This window comes from Nothobranchius furzeri, chromosome 1 (genome assembly GCF_043380555.1).
Source record: "Nothobranchius furzeri strain GRZ-AD chromosome 1, NfurGRZ-RIMD1, whole genome shotgun sequence".
NCBI lineage: Eukaryota > Metazoa > Chordata > Actinopteri > Cyprinodontiformes > Nothobranchiidae > Nothobranchius > Nothobranchius furzeri.
In genome coordinates this window covers 64728909-64751405 of record NC_091741.1, presented here as the reverse complement: position 1 = coordinate 64751405, position 22497 = coordinate 64728909, and the positions used below count along the sequence as shown (strand labels likewise).

Sequence of the window (22497 nt, the reverse complement as noted above, 5' to 3'; positions counted from 1 at the left end):
ACTAACGAGACAGAGCCTGGATTTGTATTCTGAACAGTTTAAACATGTTTAAAATGGAGACATGCGTGACACGTCTAAAATTCACACCTGCTCAGCTATTATGGAAATTAAACTAACAAGATGAATAACATAATTATTTTAGGCACAGACAACATCACCCACACTTTTGAAAAGCTTGCAACGCGCCTGCTATCAGTTACAAATTGTGAAGGGAAACTATTTTCACAAATGGCAAGAATAAAAAATGAACTGAGAACAACACAAACTCAACAGCGCCTCAGTGCACTGTCACTGATGTCAATTGAATCTCAGCTTGTCAGGAATCTGGACTTTGATGTCATTGTAAATTAATTTACTAATAGAAAGGCCAGAAAGCAGTTTTTCTGAAGGCAAGAGTGGAGACCAACAAGAGGAAACAAAAAGAAGAGAAAGGAGCCAGGAGTCAAGAGGAAGAAGTAGACAGGAGTCAAGATGAGGAAGGAAACAGGAGACAAGATGGGGCAGGAGACAGGAGACAAGAGGAGTAAGGAGACAGGAGACAAGAGGAGGAAGGAGACAGAAGACAAGAGGAGGAAGGAAATACAAGACAAGAGGAGGAAGGAAATACGAGACAAGAGGAGGAAGGAGACAGAAGACAAGAGGAGGAAGAAAACAGGAGACAAGAGGAGGAAGGAGACAGAAGAAAATAGGAGGAAGGTAACAGGAGACAAGAGGAGAAAGAAGACAGAAGGCAAGAGGAGGAAGGAAACAGGAGACAAGAGGAGGAAGGAAACAGGAGACAAGAGGAGGAAGGAGACAGGAGTCAAGAAGTGGAAGGAGACAAGAGGAGGATGGAGACAGGAGACAAGAGGAGGAAGGAGACAGGAGACAAGGGGAGGAAGGAGACAGAAGACAAGAGGAGGAAGAAGACTGGAGACAAGATGAGGAAGGAAACAGGAGACAAGAGGAGAAAGGAGACAGGAGACAAGATGAGAAAGGAAACAGGAGACAAGAGGAGGAAGGAGACAGGAGACAAACAAAAAACATGCAGATATTTAACCCTTGTATCAACATAATTAGGGGAGTTTTAATATTGACAATGTTATGAAATGTCTAAAAAGTGCTTCTGGGTGGCAGTAATGTTGGGGAGGCCGGGGGGGGGGGGGGGGGGGGGGGCTAAGCACATTGTGCCCAGGGGCCTCTGCAATGATAATCCGGCCCTGTCAGAATGTGCCGGCTATTCTCGAGATCGCTAGACAATGATAAGGCATGATTTAGGTTTTGTGAATTTATTACAATCATCAGTTACATTGACAAAAAGGACCAATCACATTTATAGTTTCATGCATGAGAGGAAGTAGATGGATAAACCCAAGGCTTTATGACAGTGCTATGATATACTGATCTGTAATAAAGTGGAATTTAGTGAAACATAGGGTTATAGTAAATATTAGGAATAATTTCTGTAAGGAGAACAAGTGAAAGCGTGTATGTGTGTGTGTGTGTGTGTGTGTGTGTCCAGGAGGGGTGTGGATGCAAATGAAGGTGTGTGTGTGTGTGTGTGTGTGTGTGTTCTAGGAGTCGTTGTGGCAGAAGAAGAAAAGGGATCTTGAGGGCTAAACGTGAATTTTGGATCGAAATAAAAACATGCCATAAAAGAAATGAACTAATCTGAATTCACTAATCAGCTTAGCACAAAAGTCAGCCAGAAGAGATGCTTCACTGACCTTTTTTCATCACCAAAGAGGTGTCCTGTGGGCTGGTTCAGCTGAGTCCCGAAGTTTGAATGCGGCCTTCAGGGGCCATAGGACGTTTTGACACCTCAGCTTAGGTCAACGGCGTCTGTGGTATCAAAAAAGGAGGCGTTCTCCCATAGTGGCTTGACTTTAAGGTTCTCAACTCAGCTGTACCGAAACATGGAATTCAGAGCGCGAGTCCAGATTCACAAACAGTGCCGAATCAGAACTGTTCCAAATAGCTTTCAACTCTTAATGTGCAAACTTATTTTGAATGAATCAACTTCCGGTTATGCGTAGAACGGCAAAACAAAACAAACAGAAGCCTCTGAGTTTTTCCAAAACTTTTGAGAGCTAATGGCTTGGATTTTTTTAAGAGCTGGGTTCTGCTAGGCCAGATGGAAACAGCCCGCAGGAATGTGCTTAAGGCATCCTTTGTTCTTTTCTCTGCCGCCACGAGGTTCGTTTGGGTGCTTATATAACCTTTTGGGCACGCCCACCTGTATCCCACTCAAAAACCACAGGAGGGCACTGTGGCTCTTCCAAATAAACTACCTTCAACAGACCTGAAGAGTTCATCTCAAAATTTACCAAAACTTATTCCAGATAAAGTCTCAAAAAGGATTACTTCAACATCAAAGTATTACTTTAAACGGGAAAGAATAAAATTCAGGTCTTAAAACAAAATAGTTTTACCGTTAGCATGAACTTTAACTGGAGAAACACAAATTGACAGAGGTTTAACATAAAAGAAAAACACAAAACAAGCAGTTAGGTTTGTAACTGACACGATTTTAAACTTAGAGCACCTTGATTTCTATTTTAAGGGTAAACAACCTAAACACCTTCTTTGATTATAGATAAACGGAAAAATACCAGGGTTTTGATAAAGGCGAGATTCTGGAATCTTCCAGAACATATCAGGTTTTACGAGCATTCACCTTTGGGGAGAGTCGGTCTTGGCAGGTTGACATAGACCAGACCACGTTTTAATATCATCCTGCTTCTTGATTGCTTTAAGGAGGGGAAACAAATCACTTGGTAAAATTTACATTCCTGGGAACAAAATGTAGGAGTTAGCCAGATGTTGAAAATGGTCCCGTGGAATTTATATGATTGAAGGTCAGTTTCCAACCCCTCTTTCTGCTAAGTGTGAAAGAAAACTCTGTGTGAAAATGTTATTAATGTTATTGTTCTGCTCCGTGTGGATCCCGATAAAGTTAACTGAGAATATAAAAATAAGTATTTCCGCTACAACTATTTTGTTCACGTCTGTAATGAGTGCTTTAACCAGAATATGTTTGATGATTTGTAACTGTCTGTAAGCTGATGGTAAAAAGTTCAGACTGAATTAGAACTATTTTAATCTTCTCTCCAGGCTGGGTGTCACTGACCTTTCAGATGACTGCAGTGTTGCTGCACTTTCGTCACTTCTTAGCACCCAGACTTTTAATCTGAAAGAGCAGAACCGGAGAAACCTGGAAGATTTGGGAGTTCAGCGGCCGTCTGAGGGACAGAGGAGTCAACACTATCACCTGTCTCTCTGGTCAAGTCCCAAGTTTTATTTTTATTGAAGTTTGATGTTACTGAACCAAACTATTTGGTACAGATCTATTTATTATTCCATGAAAATGGAGCTCTGTGTTTTATTCTGTAACAGAAGTCAGTCTAGAGAATGTTTTGAGAAGTCCTACGTGTCCAGGGGTCTCAATTATCAAACATTGCGTAGAATCCTTACTAAAACTGTACTTAAGCTCAGCAAAAAATATGTACTTACGCCAAGAAGGTTTGTGATCTATCTAACATGGAGTACGCACAGCTGCACGCAATCTCCACTTCATAAATTAGAAACTGTCTACAAATGTTCTCAGCTGCTTTTTAGTCACATCCCGCCCTCACCACGCCCACTTACTGCCATAAATAGTCAATGCAAAGTGCCTTGTGGATCTCATGCATATACATAAGCCGGTTTGTTGCAGCGCTCTGCCAATGACATGGCGACCGTAGATCAAGGCAGATCAAGGAAGCGCTATTTCACAAGCAGAAGTTGAGGTGGAGAAATGAAAGTAGGTGCTTTTGCAAAACAAATAAAGAGAAAATCCACGGAGTGGCACAGCGTTGCTGAAGGCGTCAATGCTGTGGGTTATTCAGAGAGATCTGTAGCGGATATAAAAACAATGATCCAATTGGGATTTGATCCCAAGACTCCCGGGTAAAAGTCATGTGTGCTAATCAGTCAACCAAACAGAAAACCTTCCTTGTCCAAGTAGCCAGGGCACATGATGAATCGGGTCACAGTGACAGGACACACACTGTCACAGACGCATGACATTCTGTCTCTATCTGTCCCCCTGCTGATATTCTGCATTCCGTATTCTGCGCTTCAGGCTGTATGTGTGTGTGTGTGTGTGTGCGCACATGTGTGTGAGTGTGCGTGTGGGGGGTCTTGTTTTGTGTGAAAACGAAGCAGTACAAGTGATAATGCTGCAGGATTTCATAATTTTATCCTTCTCAGCAGCAGCACTGCAGGTGCTCTCCATGTCCAAAATGTGCATAAGCAAGGTCCTTAGTCAACTTAAAGTTGCACACATTTTTCCGCTAAGTTTTCTTTCATAAATCCCAAAGTTTGCGTGGAAACTTGCTTATGCAGTTCTCTGACCCCGTTTTGTGCGTAAGCATGCTTGTTAAATGAGGCCCCAGATGAATTACTATAATATGAACCTGTTCACTCTGAAGAACAGAAATCTGATGTGATGCTGTCTTGAGACAGTCATTAGTCATAAATGGAAAATTGGAGAGAATAATTGCATCCTGGTAATGTTGGAAAGGTGGATGGAAGTAAATTCATCACATCATTACCATATTAATCATCTGAAATTCATTTTCTATCAATCAAAACAAGTTTCAAGTTTGAGGTTTGAGGTTTGAGGTTTTGAGCTCAGTGGTCATTATTTTTAGTACAGGGAAAGTAAATGATTAGTTAAAATTACTAATTATTTATTACAGTGTAATATGTAAAAGTGAAGTAATTATGACTAGATTGTTTATTTTGCCACATCTAATTAATGTAAATAATTCATTATTGTAAATGAAGTTATTTTTGTAAATCTTTCCGCATTTTTGTCTCCAGGCTAAGTTTCGGGAAACTCTCAGAGAAAAACTGTGAAGTTCTGTCCTCGGCTATTAGCTCCCACCCCTCTGATGTCAAAGAACTGGACATGAGTAAAAACAAGATGGATGATTCAGGAGTGAAGCTTCTTAATGCCCTGAAGAGTCCAAACTGTCCTCTGGAGACTCTGAGGTGAGGATTTATTGGTGATGGAAATGAGATTTAGTTGATAACTGACGTGTGGAGAGTCCCAAACCCTACCTCCCCACCTAGTGGACACTTATGTTGTGTAATGTAACAGTCTGCTTCACCCTTACCAATCTGGGTTCAAAAAGGGCCACTCCACTGAAACTGCTCTGTTAGCAGTGACGGGATCCTTAAAAGAAGCTAGAGCGACTGCCAAATCCTCAGTGCTTATCCTGCTCAACTTTTCGGCTGCATTTGACACTGTCAACCATGGCTTCCTTTTATCCACACTCTCTAGCATGGGCATCACAGAGAAAGCACATGCCTGGTTTGAATCATACCTCACAGAATGATCATTCAGTGTATCTTGGCTTGGACAATCCTCTACCGTGCACCATCTTGCCACAGGAGTCCCCCAGGGCTCTGTACTAGGACCTCTTCTCTTTGCCATATACACCACCTCACTGGGTGAGATCATTCGATCACATGGCTTCTCCTACCACTGCTATGCAGACGACACCCAGCTCTTTCTGTCATTTCCACCGGACGACCACACTGTCTCTGCACGAATATCAAACTGTCTCTCTGACATATCAAAATGGATGAAATCCCACCATCTCCAACTCAACCCCTCTAAAACTGATCTACTTGTCATCCCAGCAAAACCATCCATACAGCACAATATCTCAATCCAAAATGACTTCCTATCTCTGACTCCTTCAAAGGCAGTTCGAAATCTGGGTGTTGTGATTGATGAACACCTGACCTTTAAAGATCACGTTGCCTCTGTTGCTCGTTCATGCTGTTTTGCGCTGTATAACATACGAAAGATCAGACCATACCTAACACAACATGCCACCCAGCTCCTGGTGCAATCTACTGTCATCTCCCACCTCGATTACTGCAATGCCGTACTATGAGACCTCTTCAAATGGTCCAGAATGCAGTGGTGCATGTGGTCTTCAATCAGCCAAAAAGAGCACACATCACCCCTCTGTTCATTGAGCTCCACTGGCTACCGCTAGCAGCACGCATCAAATTCAAATTGCTAACACTAGCATACAAAGTCCGAGATGGTATGGCTCCCATCTACCCGAATCCTCTTGCAAAGGCTTACGTCTCGGCCCGGCCGCTCCGGTCATCACAGGATCGTTAGCTAGCAGGGCCTACACCAAGCTCAGGACAATCCAGACTCTTCTCATGCATCGTTCCACAAATGTGGAATGACCTTCCAAGCACTACCAGAACAGCGGCTTCCTTTTCAATTTTCAAGAAACTCCTGAAGACCCTGCTCTTCAGAGAGCATCTTAACTAGCACCTTGCCTACACCCGTCCCCCCTCTCTTCTGTCCACTCCTTGTTCCCTACTCTCCATGACTGATGTCAAGATGTTGTTATTGTTGTTGTTAGCCTCAAGGGCAACATGCCAATTATCACTTGTAAGTCCCTTTGGACAAAAGCGTCTGCTAAATACATAAACATGATGTCTGAAGTCTGTTGCATTTCTGTCTGAGGTGTTTTTTGCATAGCAAACTGCCCTCCCTGTGGAGGGTAACTCTGAAGTGCCTTTTTTTCCTCCATCTGACCCAATCCTCATGTAAACCCCACTCATATTTAGGTAGCGAGACTCGAGTTGGGAATGACCACAGTCACCAATTCTTGTCATGTGTCTTGCCCATGTATGTCTGATCTCAGAATTGTGTGTACTGAAACTCTAATTTCTCTCTGGGATTAATAAAGTATCTTTGAACTGAATGAATTCGAATCAAACCAGCAACAGCAGACTACGGACAGTCTGGACTCCTTTAAAAAGCAGCTGAAGACCATTTCTTCTTCCGGCACTCACAGAGAACAGTCACTTCTGCCTTTTGCTCCCTTATCTGTATTTTCCCAAGGCTCTTTTTGTCCCGTCTGCCTACAGAGCGCTTCTCTGCATTTCCTCTCCAATCACTATTTTTCAGCATGGATTTAATTACCGTAAATCCTCCAATACAGGCCGGTATTCAATTAAAGGCCGGGTCTCCAATTGTGGCCGGTGTCAAAGTCGGTTGAGGTAAATAATGGCCGGTCTCTTATTGTGGCCGGGTGGAATGTAGTAACAAGCAAGTTTGAGCGTCCCAGTGGCAGGGTTATAGTCCCCAAATCAACCAGCAGGAGGCAGTAGAGGTTCAAGCAGACCTTTATTAGGCTTTTTCTTCAACGCTTTGTAACGCTACAGACACGATCCTCTATCACGCTCCTACCACACAGAGTCACGGTGTCAGTTAACCATGCTAATTCAACCCACTCCACAGAACACACATCAACTTCCCTGTGGCTTACATAACACTCACACAACACGCAAATCAGCACATAGGAACTAGCAGAACGATAGGAAACACATATAACACAATACCCAGAATGCACCTGGCTTACAACCCCAGCCAGGTCATTACACTATCAAGTTCAAAGAGAACATGCTGATTATGCTGCAGAACACTCTGGAGAGCAGCAGTAGGGGGTGTATGAACTAGTCAACTTCACTATAGTGACTTTTTATGCCTGTCGTCGACTAGTCGCTGTCACGTGATAATGACCGGCAAGATGCAGCCCTCGGAAAAGACAGCAGTCTGCTGTCAGCAGGTGACAAATTCCTGCGCTCGGGGGTGGGGGGGTGGGGGGTGGGGGCAACGCGCTGTGCCAGACCGTAGGTACTGACACGCGATCGTTCATGTTGGTTCATTTCCTTTAATGTTTTCTGTCTTTTATTTGCGCCTGATGCGTTTGCTGCATGCTGTGGAGCGGGGCGCTGCGCGCATCACCTTGTCCTCCGACGCACTGATCACTGATACGGCCGACAAACAGCGAGCACTCCACTGTTTTTGCGGTCGGTAGATCTTTTAGAACTGCAGTTCAAAGGTAACTCATGAGGTGAATATATATGAACCCAGGTAGCAGTTTTTCTTAAGGATTGAGAGGAGATGCAGGAAGATAATAAACAGACAGGACAGAAAAATAGTCAAATAAAAACAAGTTAGTTTTTGTACCTGCTGTTGCAACAAACAGCCACCACTGAAGGTCATCAGAAGTGAGGAACAGAAAATGAAATAATTATTTTAATGTTTAGAGCAGCAGGAACTCCGAGAGGCTGCAGGCGCATCAATGAGTTTGCGGCCGCTGCGCAGGGGGAGGGGGGAGAGGGCTAAAGCAGGGGGAGGGGGGAGATGGCTGAAGCAGAAACTACCGTTGTTAAAAGAAATGTGTTTAACTTTGAAAATGTGGGCGCAATTTTAATTGTCAAAAACTCCAAGGAACATTAGTTCATTTTGCTCAAATGGAAATAGAGGCCTGCCTCTAATACTGGCCCTCCTTCCAATAAAGGCCTGGAGCTTGATGAGCTTGAGTCAAATAGAGGCCCGGGCCTGTATTAGAGGATTTACGGTAATAGGTCATTCACCGCGATTGATAAGATTTTTTCTACAATGAGGACGGAGGAGGGGGCTAGCGCTTGCCCTCAAGGGACACACGCAGCGGGATATATGTTCGATTCCTGGAAGAAGTGGAATATCATCTGTCTCTCTCAGCTGTCCATTGAGGACGTCGAAGATATGTGGATATTTGGCCTGATGATCGCTGGATTCCTTCTGATTGGAGTTGGGAGGATATCTGGCTTTCCGTAAAATTGGGATGACGGGAGCGATTGGAGGGCGACCCGCAACCATGGACAGCACTGTCCGTGTGGATACCTCACAGACTGGGACGTTGCTCGAGGTGAATAGCAAGCTGGACAATGTCTTAGCTGCGTTACCGGTGTTAGCGCGCAAGATTGATATCATCTCGGAAAGGGTCACCGGACGGTGTGGAGATGTTTAATCACCGAAATGGCTTCACCGGAGGACTTGAATGATCAATACAGACTTAAGGCAGAGAGGAAAAATTATCTCTGCCTGACCCAAACAAAGTTCTGTTATCGAATCTGACGCCATAAGCAGCCTTGGAGTTGCATGCAATAACCCCCACGATGGAAGGAATGCAGACAAATGCTGTGAAACTCTATCCATCCCCCCCCCCACCCCCCCGGCCTTCAGATTATGGTCTCTAGCGAGGTCATTACGTTGAAGGAACTCTCTGCTCTCTGTGCTTCCCCAGGACCTCCCTCTCACCTGCGGATTCAGCTGGTTGAGCGCCACACAGGCAGCCCCCGCTGAGGAAACCAGGATCCCAGCCCCTCCCTCCTACCTACCGGGTCTCATGTTGTGAACTGTGACGTTCGTGCTTACATGTCGGGTGTTTTTTGCATTAGAGTGCTACACCCTGCTGGTGTAACCCTGTTAATGCCTTTTTTTCTCCCTCCCCTGAACTTTCCTCATGTATTCTCTCATTCATCTACAAAAGGACCGCCGTCATGGCTGCTCCCATGGTCTGCCTGTATCTGTCCTGTCTATATGTGTGTGTGTAACCTTGGTCAGGTTGTACTATGGAGTCAAGTTCCTATGCTCTGATCTGGAGTGCTGGCAATAAAATTCATTCTGATTCTGATTCTGATTTTATATAAAACCAAATTATTTAAATTATTTGTTTTTTCATTTGTTTTAAACCATTTTTATTGCTTTGTTTTTACGATCTTTATCTTCATCTACGATTTTTTTTTTTCGTTTTGTTTTTATTCTTTTGGATTTTTGTCTTTGAATCATTTTTTAATTTTGATGTTTTTTGTGAAGCACTTTTCTGTGAAAGGTGGTTTATAAATGTATTTACTTTCTCAAAGAAACACTTTAGTGGATGAATAAAACTCAGATTAAAACCAGTAAGGGCTTTCCCTTCGCCTTCAGTTTATAGCTAAACAAGCTACAGGTCAGATTGTCTCTAATGAAAAATGTTTTATCAGATCAACCAGATCAGATGAGCTGAACCACTGAAGTGGAGGTAAAAGTCCAACAGGAACAGTTCAACCATCTTCTCTTCAGATGTAAATGTAAGCTGTTATTTTTCATTATGAAATCCTTTGTTTTATGTGTCCTGGCAGACTGTGTAACTGTGGACTCTCAGTGAGTCATTGTGGAGTCGTGGCTTCATTTCTGCAGTCCACCCCCTCCCATCTGAAACATCTGGACTTGAGCGAAAACCAGCTGAAGGATTCAGGAGTGAAGATTCTGTCTGCTGGACTGGAGAGTCCAAACTGTACACTGGAGACTCTGAGGTGAGACACATTTTAGTTGTGTTCTGAGATTTGATTTGATGTGAAAGCTTAGATTTATTTAAATCGTTTTAATGATGGAGTACATGACATCCCTGGATGAAGAAAAAAGCAGACATATCTGACTGAAAGAAAAAAATTCAAAGTTAAAAATGTTCTAATCTGAACACACTGCTTTTATTTTTAAGGGAGCTTTTATTTAGAACGTGACCCCACATTTTTCTCTTTAACAGCTCTGCAGTAGATGAGAATGTCCTGAATGTCAGCAAATTGATAATGTGCTCTGTCTCATCTGCAGACCAAAAGATATCCTGTGTTTGTCATGAAACTTGTGTTTTATAAAACCTAGTTTAGGCAGGACTGTTAGAAGTTAGAGCAACATTATTAAGTTAGGAAATTACTTGGATTTGTTTCCTGAATCTCAGATAAACGAAAATGCAGAAGGAGCAGCTCCTTCATAAGTTCCCTCATAAACTGTAGGATTTTTTTTTATCTGAGGTGTTGAGCTGTCTGATTGTCACTGGACTGTCAGCTGATCAAAGATGTGTTCTGAAAGTTTTGATCCATCTAGTTTTATTTTCTTTACATGGATAAAAGTGGGGTTTTTTTCAGTTTCTTCAGATTTTCGACAGTGTTTGAGTCAGAGCTCTGTTGTGAACGCACCAGTGTCACTAGGACTTATTTCTGTGTGAATCCGAGTCATAGTGCTTTGAAGAAGACTGATCAGTGGTGCTTGATGTACTTTCACATACTTTCAACTTTATTTTCAGGTCAATACTGCAAAATTATTTACAAATTCAAATTTAGTCTGGATACAAATTATTTCTCACCCAACTGCAGATGATGGCTGATAAAATTAAAGCTGTTAAAACCTTTTCAGTGGAATCAAAGTTTTTCCAGAGTTCACAGTTTTTAAAAGTCTGGTTTTATTTCTAAACCCGTGTTTTATCCTTTATTCAGATTGGAGAACTGCGGGTTGTCACCGATCAGTTTGTCTTATCTGGGCTCAGCTCTGAAGTCCAACCCTTCCCATCTGACAGAAATGAACCTGAGTCAGAACAAGAACCTGCATGATTCTGGAGTGAAGCAGCTGTGTGGTTTTCTGGAGAGCCCACACTGTAGACTGGAGGCTTTGAGGTCAGACATGTTTTAGTTGTGTTCTGAGATTAATCTGATGTGACACTAAAGTTCAGACTGAAAACTGATGTTCTACCTGTTTAGCCAGATTTCTTCTGTGGGACTCTGTCTTAAAGCTACCATAATTCATATGTTTGACAAACAGCTGTTGCAAAATTACACAGAAAAAGATGTAATCACAAGCCATCTTAAAAGTACAGTGTGAGATTGCAAAGTCTGTAATTAATTAGATTAAAAATTTTAATCAAGTCCCAGTCCTAGTTATTATTTATTAATGCAGATTAAAAATTCAATAATTCTTTTAGTTTGATCTCACTGAAAACTGTTTTAACATATTTCAAAGTTTTCCAGAGTTTAGGGTCTAAAGTTTGGTTTTCTTTCCAAACTCAAATGTCTTTATTTAGTTTGAGGGACTGTGGCTTGTCAAGGATCAGTTGTTCATCTCTGGTCTCAGTTCTGAAGTTCAACCCCTCCCGTCTGACTGAGCTGGACCTGAGCTGGAACAACTTAAAGGATGTAGATGTTCAGCAGCTGTTGGATCTCGTGGAGAGCCGAAACTACAGACTGAGCACTCTGAGGTTAGTAAAAAGTTGGAGTGGTTAGCGCTGTTTAAATCAGTTTTAGTAGTCATAATTTATTTTCAAACGCATTCATTTACATAGGAATTTAATGATGGTTACATCGCACAACCATCTTTTTTTTTTCTTTTTTGGAAAACAAAGTATAAACTTATTTTGCCTGCTGTGAAACGAGACCCTGAGCCGCCCCATTAACTGCAACATTCAACACAAATAAAGCCTAATTAATCGAGCATGAGCAAACATATCTAGAATATAGATACAAAGATGGAGAGGCAAAAATGAAAAGTGTAAGAAAGATAAAATCAAATAAAACTGATGTGTCAGGAATATGCTTATAAGAAATTACATCAGTGTATGTAGAAACAGATGTGTGCTCACACATACCCAACATATTTGTATACACATACGCATAGACACGTAATCACATTTATACCGAACAATTGTATGAAATATGAGAGATCTGCGTTGCATGAGACGATCATGTGCATATAACAAGATATCAGCGTACAAAGTATGTATTGCAGCATGTGAAGCAACCTGTACTAATTTTAGTTGTAATAGCTGGGCATGTTCTGAATGAGGAGCCTTGTGCATTGAGGTTAAAAGCTCCTTCTGAATCTCTCAGTTCTGTCTGTCAGATTGTAGAACCGTGTTTGTGAGTTCAGCAGTGGAAACTAAGAGTAGACTGAATGAAAAGTGCCCCTGATGATTTTGGTGGCTTTGCCTCCGCAGCGTCTGATGTAGATGTCCTGATAGGAGGGGATCTCAGATTTGGTGCAGCGCTCAGCTGCGCTGGGGCCTCATTTATCAAGTTTGCTTACATCCAAAATGGGGTCGGAAAACTGCGTAAACAACTTTCCACGCAAACTTTGGGATTTATGAAAGAAAACTTAGCGGAAAAATGTGCGCAACTTTAAGTTGACTAAGGACCTTGCTTACACACATGTTGGACATGGAGAGCACCTGCAGTGCTGCTGCTGAGAAGGAGAAAATTATGAAATCCTGCAGCATTATCACTTGTACTGCTTCATTTTCACACAGAACAAGACCCCCCAAAAACGCACACACACATGCACGCGCACACTCACACGCGCTCACACACACACACAGCCTGAAGCGCAGAATAAAGAATGCAGAATATCAGCAGGGGGACAGATTGAAACAGAATGTCATGCGTCTGTGACAGTGTGAGCGTCCTGTCACTGTGACCCGATTGATCATGCACCCTGCCTGTTCAGACAAGGGAGATTTCCATTTGGCTGACTGGTTAGTGTGCGTGACTTTCACCTGGGAGTCTGGGGATTGAATCCCGATTGGACCATTGTTTTTATATCCGCCACAGATCTCTCTGAAGAATTCACAACATTGACGGCTTCAGCAACGTTGTGCCACTCCGTGGATTTTCTCTTATTTGTTTTGCAAAAGCACTTCCTTCCATTTCTCCACCTCACCCACAAGTACCTCAATTTCTGCTTGTGGAATAGCGCTTCCTTGATCTGCCTTGATCTATGGTCGCCATCGTCATTGGCGGAGCGCTGCAACAGCCAGCTTATGTATATGCATGAGATCCACAAGGCACTTTGCATTGACTATTTATGGCAGTAAGTGGGCGTGGTGAGGGCGGGATGTGACTAAAATGCAGCTGAGAAACATTCTAGATAGTTTCAAATTTATGAAGCGGAGATTGCGTGCAGCTGTGCGTACTCCATGTTTGATAGATCACAAACCTACTTGGCATAAGTACATTTTTTTGCTGAGCTTAAGTACAGTTTTAGTAAGGATTCTACGCAATGTTTGATAAATGAGACCCCTGGTCTCTCTCTCTCACGTAGATTTGTCAGGATTTTCAAATCTTCTTTCAGAAGCAAATGCAGGAGGTAGGTGGAGACTATTTTCAGAGAGACCAATTATAATCAGTAAAAACATTTTTAAAAATGTTTTTTCAGTCAATAACCCCTTCAAAGTATCACACATTTCCTGTCAATTTGCTCTTTGAAAACTTGGTTAAATCACATTCACAAAGCTTAGAAAATGACGTGTGACCCAGTGTTGTGTGTGAGCAAGCCCAGAATCTGTTGGAGTCCAGTCAGCACATTTCTTCATGTTGCTTTTTTGTCACGTTTTACATTTGAATCTGTTGAATATTTATCAGCTGATACATTAGAAGCAGATGGGATATTTATCCACACAGAGACTCTTTATATGCATGTCATGGATTTTATCAATACGTTTATCAATAACCCATTTCCTATAGTGAAGAGAGAAGGAGACAATGAGCAGACAAGTCAAACAGTTATAACTGTGGCATGATGCATGAGGCAAAATGCCCCGAACATCTGGTCATTAGGGTACACAGTAACCGGTGTAGCAGTAAACCCCGGTACAAAAGTTGACAATAATAATAACCGACTTGTTTTTAAAAAAAAAATGTCCTCGGTGGATTACCGTGGCTGCGGTGTAGGCGCGGTGACCCTTACCAGCCACCGTATCATCTGCTGAAATTGCTGGCGGCACATGCGCACTTTGTTGTTTACCACCAAAACTTTCTTGAAGCTAAAGCCTATATGGCTAAAGCTGAAATAATGGCTAAAGGAGGACACGGCAGTGCTCAGGACATTTATTATCCCTCAAAGAAGACAAAGTGGGAAGTGGACATTTTTTGGATATTTGAAGAATGCCGAGGGACAGTTGCTAGAAGACGGCTATCCTGTTTGTAGCATATGCAGAAAAAGTGTCTGTGAAAGGCAGCCACGCTTCAAATCTCATGACACATCTGTGTGACCATCACCCACAACTCTACAGTCAACGCAAGGCAAGTTAACATTAGCGTTTTAGCTAAAATGCGTGATCCGAGGATTTGGGTTGAGGGAGAAAGTAACGAGTCGCTATATAAAGCAGCCGCAGCGCTGCTACCTGCATAAAAAACTGTGTCCCGGACACCCCCATATTGAAACAACGCTATGCATTACGGGGCTCCCAGGGGCAGATAAGAGTTGGCCTCTCTCTGAGAATCATTATGAATTTAACAATGATTACTGCCTGATGACATTTTCCCACATCTGCAAAGCTCACTGGAAGGGCACAAACCGAGGACAATATTTTCCTGATATAGGGTTTATTACTCAAGTATATCTGATTAGAAGGCTACTTGAGTACTGAGTGTCATCTGATCTAATATTTTTTAAATGATGACATCAAACTGAAAAAAAAAAGAAGTTATGGGTAAATATTGGTATTTTAAAGACTAAAGGGGAAAAATGTAAACAAATAAACAACACAATTACAAAATAACAAATTTTAGGCAAAATTTAGACACAAACCAAGGACAATATTTTCCTGATATACAGGGTTTATTTAGTTGTCTGAAAATGTAACACATTTAAAAAAAATACTGCGATAATACCGAAAACCGTGATAATTTTGGTCACAATAACTGAGAGGCTAAATTTTCACACCGTGACAACCCTACTGGTCACAGAGTTTATTTATACCAAGAGATAAAGAAGAGAGAGAGAGAGAGAGAGAGAGAGAGAGAGAGAGAGAGAGAGAGAGAGAGAGAGAGAGAGAGAGAGAGAGAGAGAGAGAGAGAGAAGAGAGAGAGAGAGAGAGAGAGAGAGATCGTGTGTGTGTGTGTGTGTGTGTGTGTGTGTGTGTGTGTGTGTGTGTGTGTGTGTGTGTGTGTGTGTGTGTGTGTGTGTGTGTGTGTGTGTGTGTGTCATGCAAAGAGGCATAACATTCCCTCCTGTTTATCCGAATAGGATAACCAAACAAAAGGAAGCAACAAAACAAAACCAAATAAGGATAATAAAAATAAGTAAAACAATAAGAAATATTATCCACTTCCATAACTTCTCACCGAGAACACAGCATGAGGTGCTGCAATCATTTGTCTATTGTGGATCGTAATCTGAATCCTGATAACTTTGTCCAAAGAATCATTCCATACAAAGTGTTATACCAAAATCAGCAAAATAATAAGAACAAATAAGGTAATATGGCAAACACAACTGACAATAGTATCTTACAGCAGTTCACATAGACATAGAATGGAATCAGCTAAATCAACACAATTATAACCTTAAGAAAAGCTATTTCATACATGTTGAAATGAACTTACTGTGATGCACAATTCTACAATTTTGTGGCAGTTCCTGTAAGGAGATTGGGAAGGGTCAGCAAAACCATATAATACACAGAAAACATCCGTTCGGTGTATGGAAACATCAGGTGAATTTAGATTAAAGCTCCCAAGTTGCAGACGAATCTTTCAGTGAAGGAGGAAAAATGAAGGTGTAATATGAATTTACGCAGCTCGAACTGTGGCAGAGCTGAGGCAAACCAGGCATTCTTCATCAAAGGGCTTGTCCGTGGAATGAGAGTCCCGGTTGGAGAATGGGTTTGAAATTCAGAGTCCTCTCCCGTTGGTCAGGATGGTTTCAGTCTTATGTTGATGAGTATCTTGAAGTCCAGGTCCGGAATGCAATAATGGAGTTCGGGATGTGAGCAACTTTTCATTAGAAAAACTTCAGGGTCCTTCCGTGGCGTGTCGAGGCGGTTGTCCAATTGTCAGGGAGCTGATCTTGTCCCCGAAAATTCCTTCAGGTCCTTGAACGTGAAACCAGTCTGGAGGTTTGGGTGCAGGTGCTTGAGGTAGTTGATCGTTTTTCAGCGTCTCTTCTTCACTGTGTCCTGTTGTAGTTGCGTCCAGGGGGTCTTCAGCCGAGGTGGATGCAGGTTACGTGGTCATGTAGGTGTGCAGTCAGGGAAGAGCCCCAATCTCTGTGTGTGTAGCCAGACTCGCCCTCTGTTTACACAGAGCTATTCCATAAGGAAGCATGGCGCTGGCTGGACAGGCTACTGCGTGTGTTCAGTCTAGAATACGAGTCACTCATTTGTCACTTTTCTTTCTGCTTCTTTCAACAGGTGGTTGTCAAAATCCATCTGATGAAGGTTCAGCATCTAAAAGTATGTGCTGTTGGAGAAGATTATGTGTGTCCTGATGATCCAAGTAGCAGCATCTTGTTATACAGGAACTCTGACAAGATTATGTTTATGTGATGTGGTGAGGAAAAGAGAGCTTCAGTGACTGGCAAAGGAATCAGAACAGGTGGAGACGATCCTCATTGCTGCAGTGTGAAGTGATCTGAGAACAGTTAATCAGATCCAGAGTCCAGCAATAACATGCTGTGTTTCTCAGGATCTGATGGCATATCATCAGAGGATCCTGCTCTGCTACTCTGTTCTTCTACACACCATGATTCCAACCGATCTTTTTCATTCTTTTGTATTATCAGCTTTTTTAAAACAAACAAACAAACCATTTTCACATGATGGATAGAATATGAATGGTGTGTCTTTCAGAAATATGATACAAATACTCCAAAGACATGAACCAAGACCCGTGTGATGCTTCATTCTCCAGCTGATCATCTGCTACTGCTGTTTATGTCTGGTTTTAAACTGGGGCATGGCACAGAGACGGCACTTATTAGCGTTTTTAATGATCTGCTTTAAAATGCAAACTCCGGAGACTATTTTTGTGTTGGACCTGGCTGCTGCTTTTGACTATGGACCATGCCTCATTACCTTCAGTCATCTTAGATTTTTTTCCTGCCGTTTCAAGGCAACTAAACTGATACTACATGTAGCCACTAGAGGGAGCCAGACTAACTACAACCCCATTATCCATTGTAGCGTACACAAGGCAGAATAAAGTTGAAAAGAGGGGTGAAACAGGGGGACTTCCGGGTTAGCGAGCAACCATGAAGGCCGCATAGTTTTAGGGTCTGATGGCAACCTTTAAGAAAGCCCCCAAATCCAAGATAAACAGGCCTATTCAAACAACCACACTGGAATGACAGGGAGTTCAAGAACCAGAAGTCAAATAAAATGCAAAATACAAGAAGGAAAGATGAAAATGGATGACCAGCAGCTCCTCGAGGAAAATGGGCCTGGCCAACACATTCTCACACCCTAAGCGTCGAAAATGACACGGTGGGCCCAAGCGTTTTTTTCTGATGCGTTGGGAGCCCCTGTGTATGGCAAGCCAAAACTGCCACAATATACCACTTTTCCAACCCGTCTAGTTAAGAGATGGCGAAAATAACACCTTTTGATGCGTCAGGACGTTGTAAAATATGGCAAAATGTCTCCCAGAACGCCGTATTTGACGCAAGCCAGAGCCGTTCTTAACGGTCCTGTAGAACACCGGAAAAAAGGACGCTCTGGCACAGCGCATCGCCTCCCGACACACAGGGGCTCCCCACATGTCGGAAACAAACACTTAGTGAATGTGATGGCCTGGAGCTACAAGCTGTCAAAACAAAACTACGTGAATTTTGAAATGAAAACAAATAGGAATTTCAAAGACTCAAGGAAGAAATAAAAAACTAAGATTAAACTTAGCTGAAAGAAATGAAGAGGGAAATCTACCAAACTATATCAACACTGAGAAAATCAACTCTCTTGGAATACAAGCTAACAGAGGCTGAGACACAGTTAGCTGAGACAGAGCGCAGCCATGAAAGATGCACTGGTTAACACGGATATTCAAAGAAAAGAATGTATTTAAGGAAGATTCAACAGGAATACCACTTGCTTATATATGGCCCCTGGAGGAAAGGAGGAGAAATGGGAAGAGGATACTGCCGCTGCCGGATTCTACTCCTGGGGACGTGGGCAGAGAAGTGGAGTATCTGAGCATCACAGTGGCAATCAAATGGTGTGATTAGCTGAACAGAAGGGACAATAATGCAGCAGTTTTCTGTGTAAAGCTGCAGATAACTTTGGACTTTTGGATGCATGAAACTGAGAGTCTCACCTCCAGAGAGGGGTCCTACCAAGAGAATAACCCCTCAGCCTGCCAACGGGGACTGGGGACGTGGAAGAACTGTCCCAGATTGGAAGTCAGTTATTTGTTCATGTTATGTTTTTTTTTCTTTTCGTTATGTTTGAGTGCAATTATATTTGGCAACATGTTCAGGCCTGGGTTGTTGTCTGGAAATTCACAGTAAACATACCTTAAGTCAAATGTCTTTTAGTAGCATTAAGTAACTGTCACTAAATGTGAAAGGCTTAAGTAATCCAGTTAAAAGAAGTGAGGTCCTGACTAAACTCAAAAAAAGGAACAACTCAAATTATTTAATGCAGCAGACACATCAGCCCTCACAGGAACATGAAAAGTTGCAGAGATTTATACAGGAATATGTTCTGTAGTTCTTGAAAAGCTTAAAGTTGAATAATTATTGAGTGGATATTGCTGGTTGTTAGGATTTGAGCTAGAAGAGAAGCAGAAATTCAGGGGTGAGCTTGATGTTTTTATGCAGCACATCCCCAGAGTAGAGAGAGTGATAATTAGTGCAGACTTTAATGAACATGTTTGGGGAGGAGAACACACATGATGAGGAAGTGATGGGCAGGTTTAGCATCCAAGATTGGACCTATGAAGGACAGATGGTGGTAAACTGTGAAAAGAACTGAAATGGCTATTGTGAAAACTTTTTTTCCTGAAGGGGCTGAAGTATAGGGTGAGGGAGGACTTCACAGCTGGACTACATCTTATGTAGATATTGTAATTTAAAGGACACTAGTGACTGCAAGGTAGTGGCAGGTGAGAAAAATAATAGTGATCTAGGAGGTAAGTGATTGGAGGGAAGATCAAGCGAACAAAGGAGGAACAGAGAACCAGGTGGTGGAAACAGAAAAAAAAGAGTAGTGTTGTAAGGTTTTCGGGTTGTTGAGTTGAGACAGGGTTTTTAATGGCCAGGAGGAGGGAGATGCAATACATGGTGAAGGTGGAGTTGGCTAAGGCCAAACAAAGGGTATATGATTATCTGTAAGTTATGATGAACAGTAAGGGGGTAGCAGATAAGCAGGTGAACGAGACAGAAAGATTGAGACGGAATGTATGTGCAGCAATTTAGGATGATTAAGGATAGGGATGGGAATGTGCTGCAGGGGCCACTTGCGTGATGGGAAGATGGAAATGTACTTTGAAAAGCTGATGAATGTGGAAAACGGAAAATAGAAAGTAGAAGAGATGACTGTTGTGGACAAGGAAGTAGCTGAAATTTTTAAAGATGAAGTGAAATTTTTATTCATACTGTCTCTAAGCCCTTTCCCGTTTGCTATGATGATGGACAGGCTGACAGATGGGGTATGTGATGTTTGCAGATGACAAAGTGATCTGCAGTGAGAGCAGGGTGCATGCAGAGGAAATGCTAGAGGTGGAGATATGTACTGGATAATAGAAGAATGAAGATTAGTTGCAGCAAAACAGAAAAATGTGTGTAAATGAGAGGAACACAAGTAGCATGGTGATGTTACAGGGAGCAGAAGGAAAGAAGGTGTGAAGTGGGGATGGAGAACAGTGTCAGGTGTGATGTATGATAAAAGGGTTTCAGCAAGAATGAAAGGAAAGTTGCACAAAACAGTAGTGAGACCAGACCAGCCATGGTCTCTGCTTTAGAGACAATGTCCATGAAGAAAAGACAGGAGACAGAACTGTCAACATCTGCAGCACTCAAGATGTTGAGGTTCTCTTTGGGAGTGACTAGGCTCAGGAATGAGTCCATCAGAGGGACAGCTCGTGTTAGATGTTTTGGAGATAAAGTCAGAGAGGTCAAACTGAGATAATGTGGACTTGTCCAGAGAAGAAATAATGATTATGGCAGCAGGATGCTGAGGTTGGAGCCACCAGGCAGGAGACAGACTTTTGCTTCTAATAGACTTCAAAGACACTCTCTCTTGCGACTCTCAGCCATCTTCAAATGAACCCCGTGAGAACGGTGAGGAATGAAAGATGACGAGAACATACGATGACAGCCTTGCATGAAAGCTTCACCTGAATGATCGACAGTTAAGCAGACCAGTGATTCAAATGATCCACCTGGAAGAAAAAGATCCTCTGCCACTCCTTTACATTAAGATACCTTTTGCCTGAGTTTAGTCTTCACAGAATAGTTACTGTAGTAGAATGACTAATTCTCTATTAATAGCTAGACTTTAGACTGTAAATCATGTAAAGATGAACAGAAACCTATGATGGTCCCATGTTGGAGACTGGAAGGAATCAAAGTTGGACTTAATCTTCTTATCCAATGAACGTCTTCACTTTGCAGCTTTTTGCTATCTGAAACTGGGCCGCATTCATCAAACGTTTGGAGAAACTGTCTCATATTCCATCCTACTGTATCAGACATATAAATAATGATGGTTTATTTTTACCAATTTCCAAAATGTTAAGTGAGTGCCCCCAAACAGCTGACGTCAACAAAAACTATCTTCATCATTAAGTAGAACAAGAAGTCGATCCTGGAAGTGACGGTCTGGTCTCCACTGAGCCCAAAACTCAACAGGAAGTGTGTCTGGGATTTCATGAAGAGACAGATGGATATGAGGAAGATCTGTGGTTAGATCTCCAAGATGTTTGGAACAACCTACCAGCTAGATTCTTCAACAACTGTGAGCAATGGTACCCAGGTTAACCGATGCTGCAGAAGGCAGAGGGTGGTCACACCAAGTATAGATTAGATTTAGATTTCTCTTTTGTTCATTTGTTGTTGTATTTTTTGATTGATGAAAATAAATGATTATCAATTGTTGAAAGCAATCTTTGTTTAAAACAGATTTTCACACATGCCTAAAACTTTTGTTCTACTGTAAATCTGTATCACTATAAGTTAAGAAGGTCTCTTCACTAAATGTTAACCAGTCAAATTTTACTACTTTAACTGCTAGCAAGGTTATTTACAGTTGTTGCTGGAATATGTTGCATTCACAGAAGCCCCAAAAGGTAAACAAGCTGACACAGCTATCCCATTTTAGTCATATAAAGCTGCGTGACCACCAGCAGTACAGACGCAGGGGTTGAGTCACGATGGTCTTTGCCATGCTTCACTTATGCATGAGTAGTTGTCTGCAGACAATTACATTTATGTAGATGACTATAATAATGTTTGCTTTGTGCTTGCTTATTGAAAAAGAAGTTCCGTATGTACATTTGCTAAAGACTAGGATATGCTAATGCTATATGCTAATGCTGAACTACCGCTGACCTCCTACACTCGCTTGCAAATCCAACTCCCACTCGCCACAGGGCGTGGCCGAGACGCTCGTTGCTTTTATAACTTTGGCATGGAGCTGCTACGTAGTACTCTACTGGTTTACGTAGTACTTTACTCTTTAGCCATTGGCTAAAATTTATTCAAAATGACTCAAATTCTATGTTTTCAGCTGAAGGTGGCGCATTACTGTGGTTTTTAGACAGAATTTTTAATTTTTAAAGAAAATGCACCAAAATGCTAAAATAAAGAATGCACACATTTAAAACACTATTAGACACTCATTTATACAGTTCATCAGCAAAAAAAAGTTAATTTAGACGTTACTTGCTCTTTAAAAAAAGGGAACATGTGTTTTGAACCACTAGAGGTCAGTCTCGTGCTGAGAGAAAGAAAGAAAAGGAACAAGATAGATGCTGGATTGCTTACACGTGCCTGTCCTCCGTGTGTATTACAGTTCAGATTGTACAGTAAACGACCTGCTCCTTCTACAGAATATAACATAGATGCAGGGCATCTCAAAGTTCACCACT

General features: G+C 42.0%; 1 protein-coding gene across 3 annotated transcripts in view; it reads left to right on the top strand.

The window, feature by feature from the left end:
* Window positions 1-22488, top strand: part of LOC107374837 (uncharacterized) — a 54200-nt gene extending 31712 nt beyond the window's left edge. Inside the window, exons 8-13 of one of the 3 annotated variants that reach the window (XR_011520236.1) lie at window positions 3094-3261; window positions 4846-5016; window positions 10015-10188; window positions 11146-11322; window positions 11777-11900; window positions 16827-22488. Coding sequence is in view for 2 of the 3 variants with exons in the window: in XM_070549972.1 (XP_070406073.1) it covers window positions 3094-3261; window positions 4846-5016; window positions 10015-10188; window positions 11146-11322; window positions 11727-11900; window positions 16827-16848 (886 nt within the window). In the remaining variant the exon portion in view is untranslated. Of the gene's footprint in view, window positions 1-3093; window positions 3262-4845; window positions 5017-9137; window positions 9586-10014; window positions 10189-11145; window positions 11323-11726; window positions 11901-16826 lie in introns of those variants that run through there. The other 2 variants (XM_070549972.1, XM_070549974.1) reach the window with 2 other exon arrangements.
* Window positions 22489-22497: the final 9 nt, after the last annotated feature.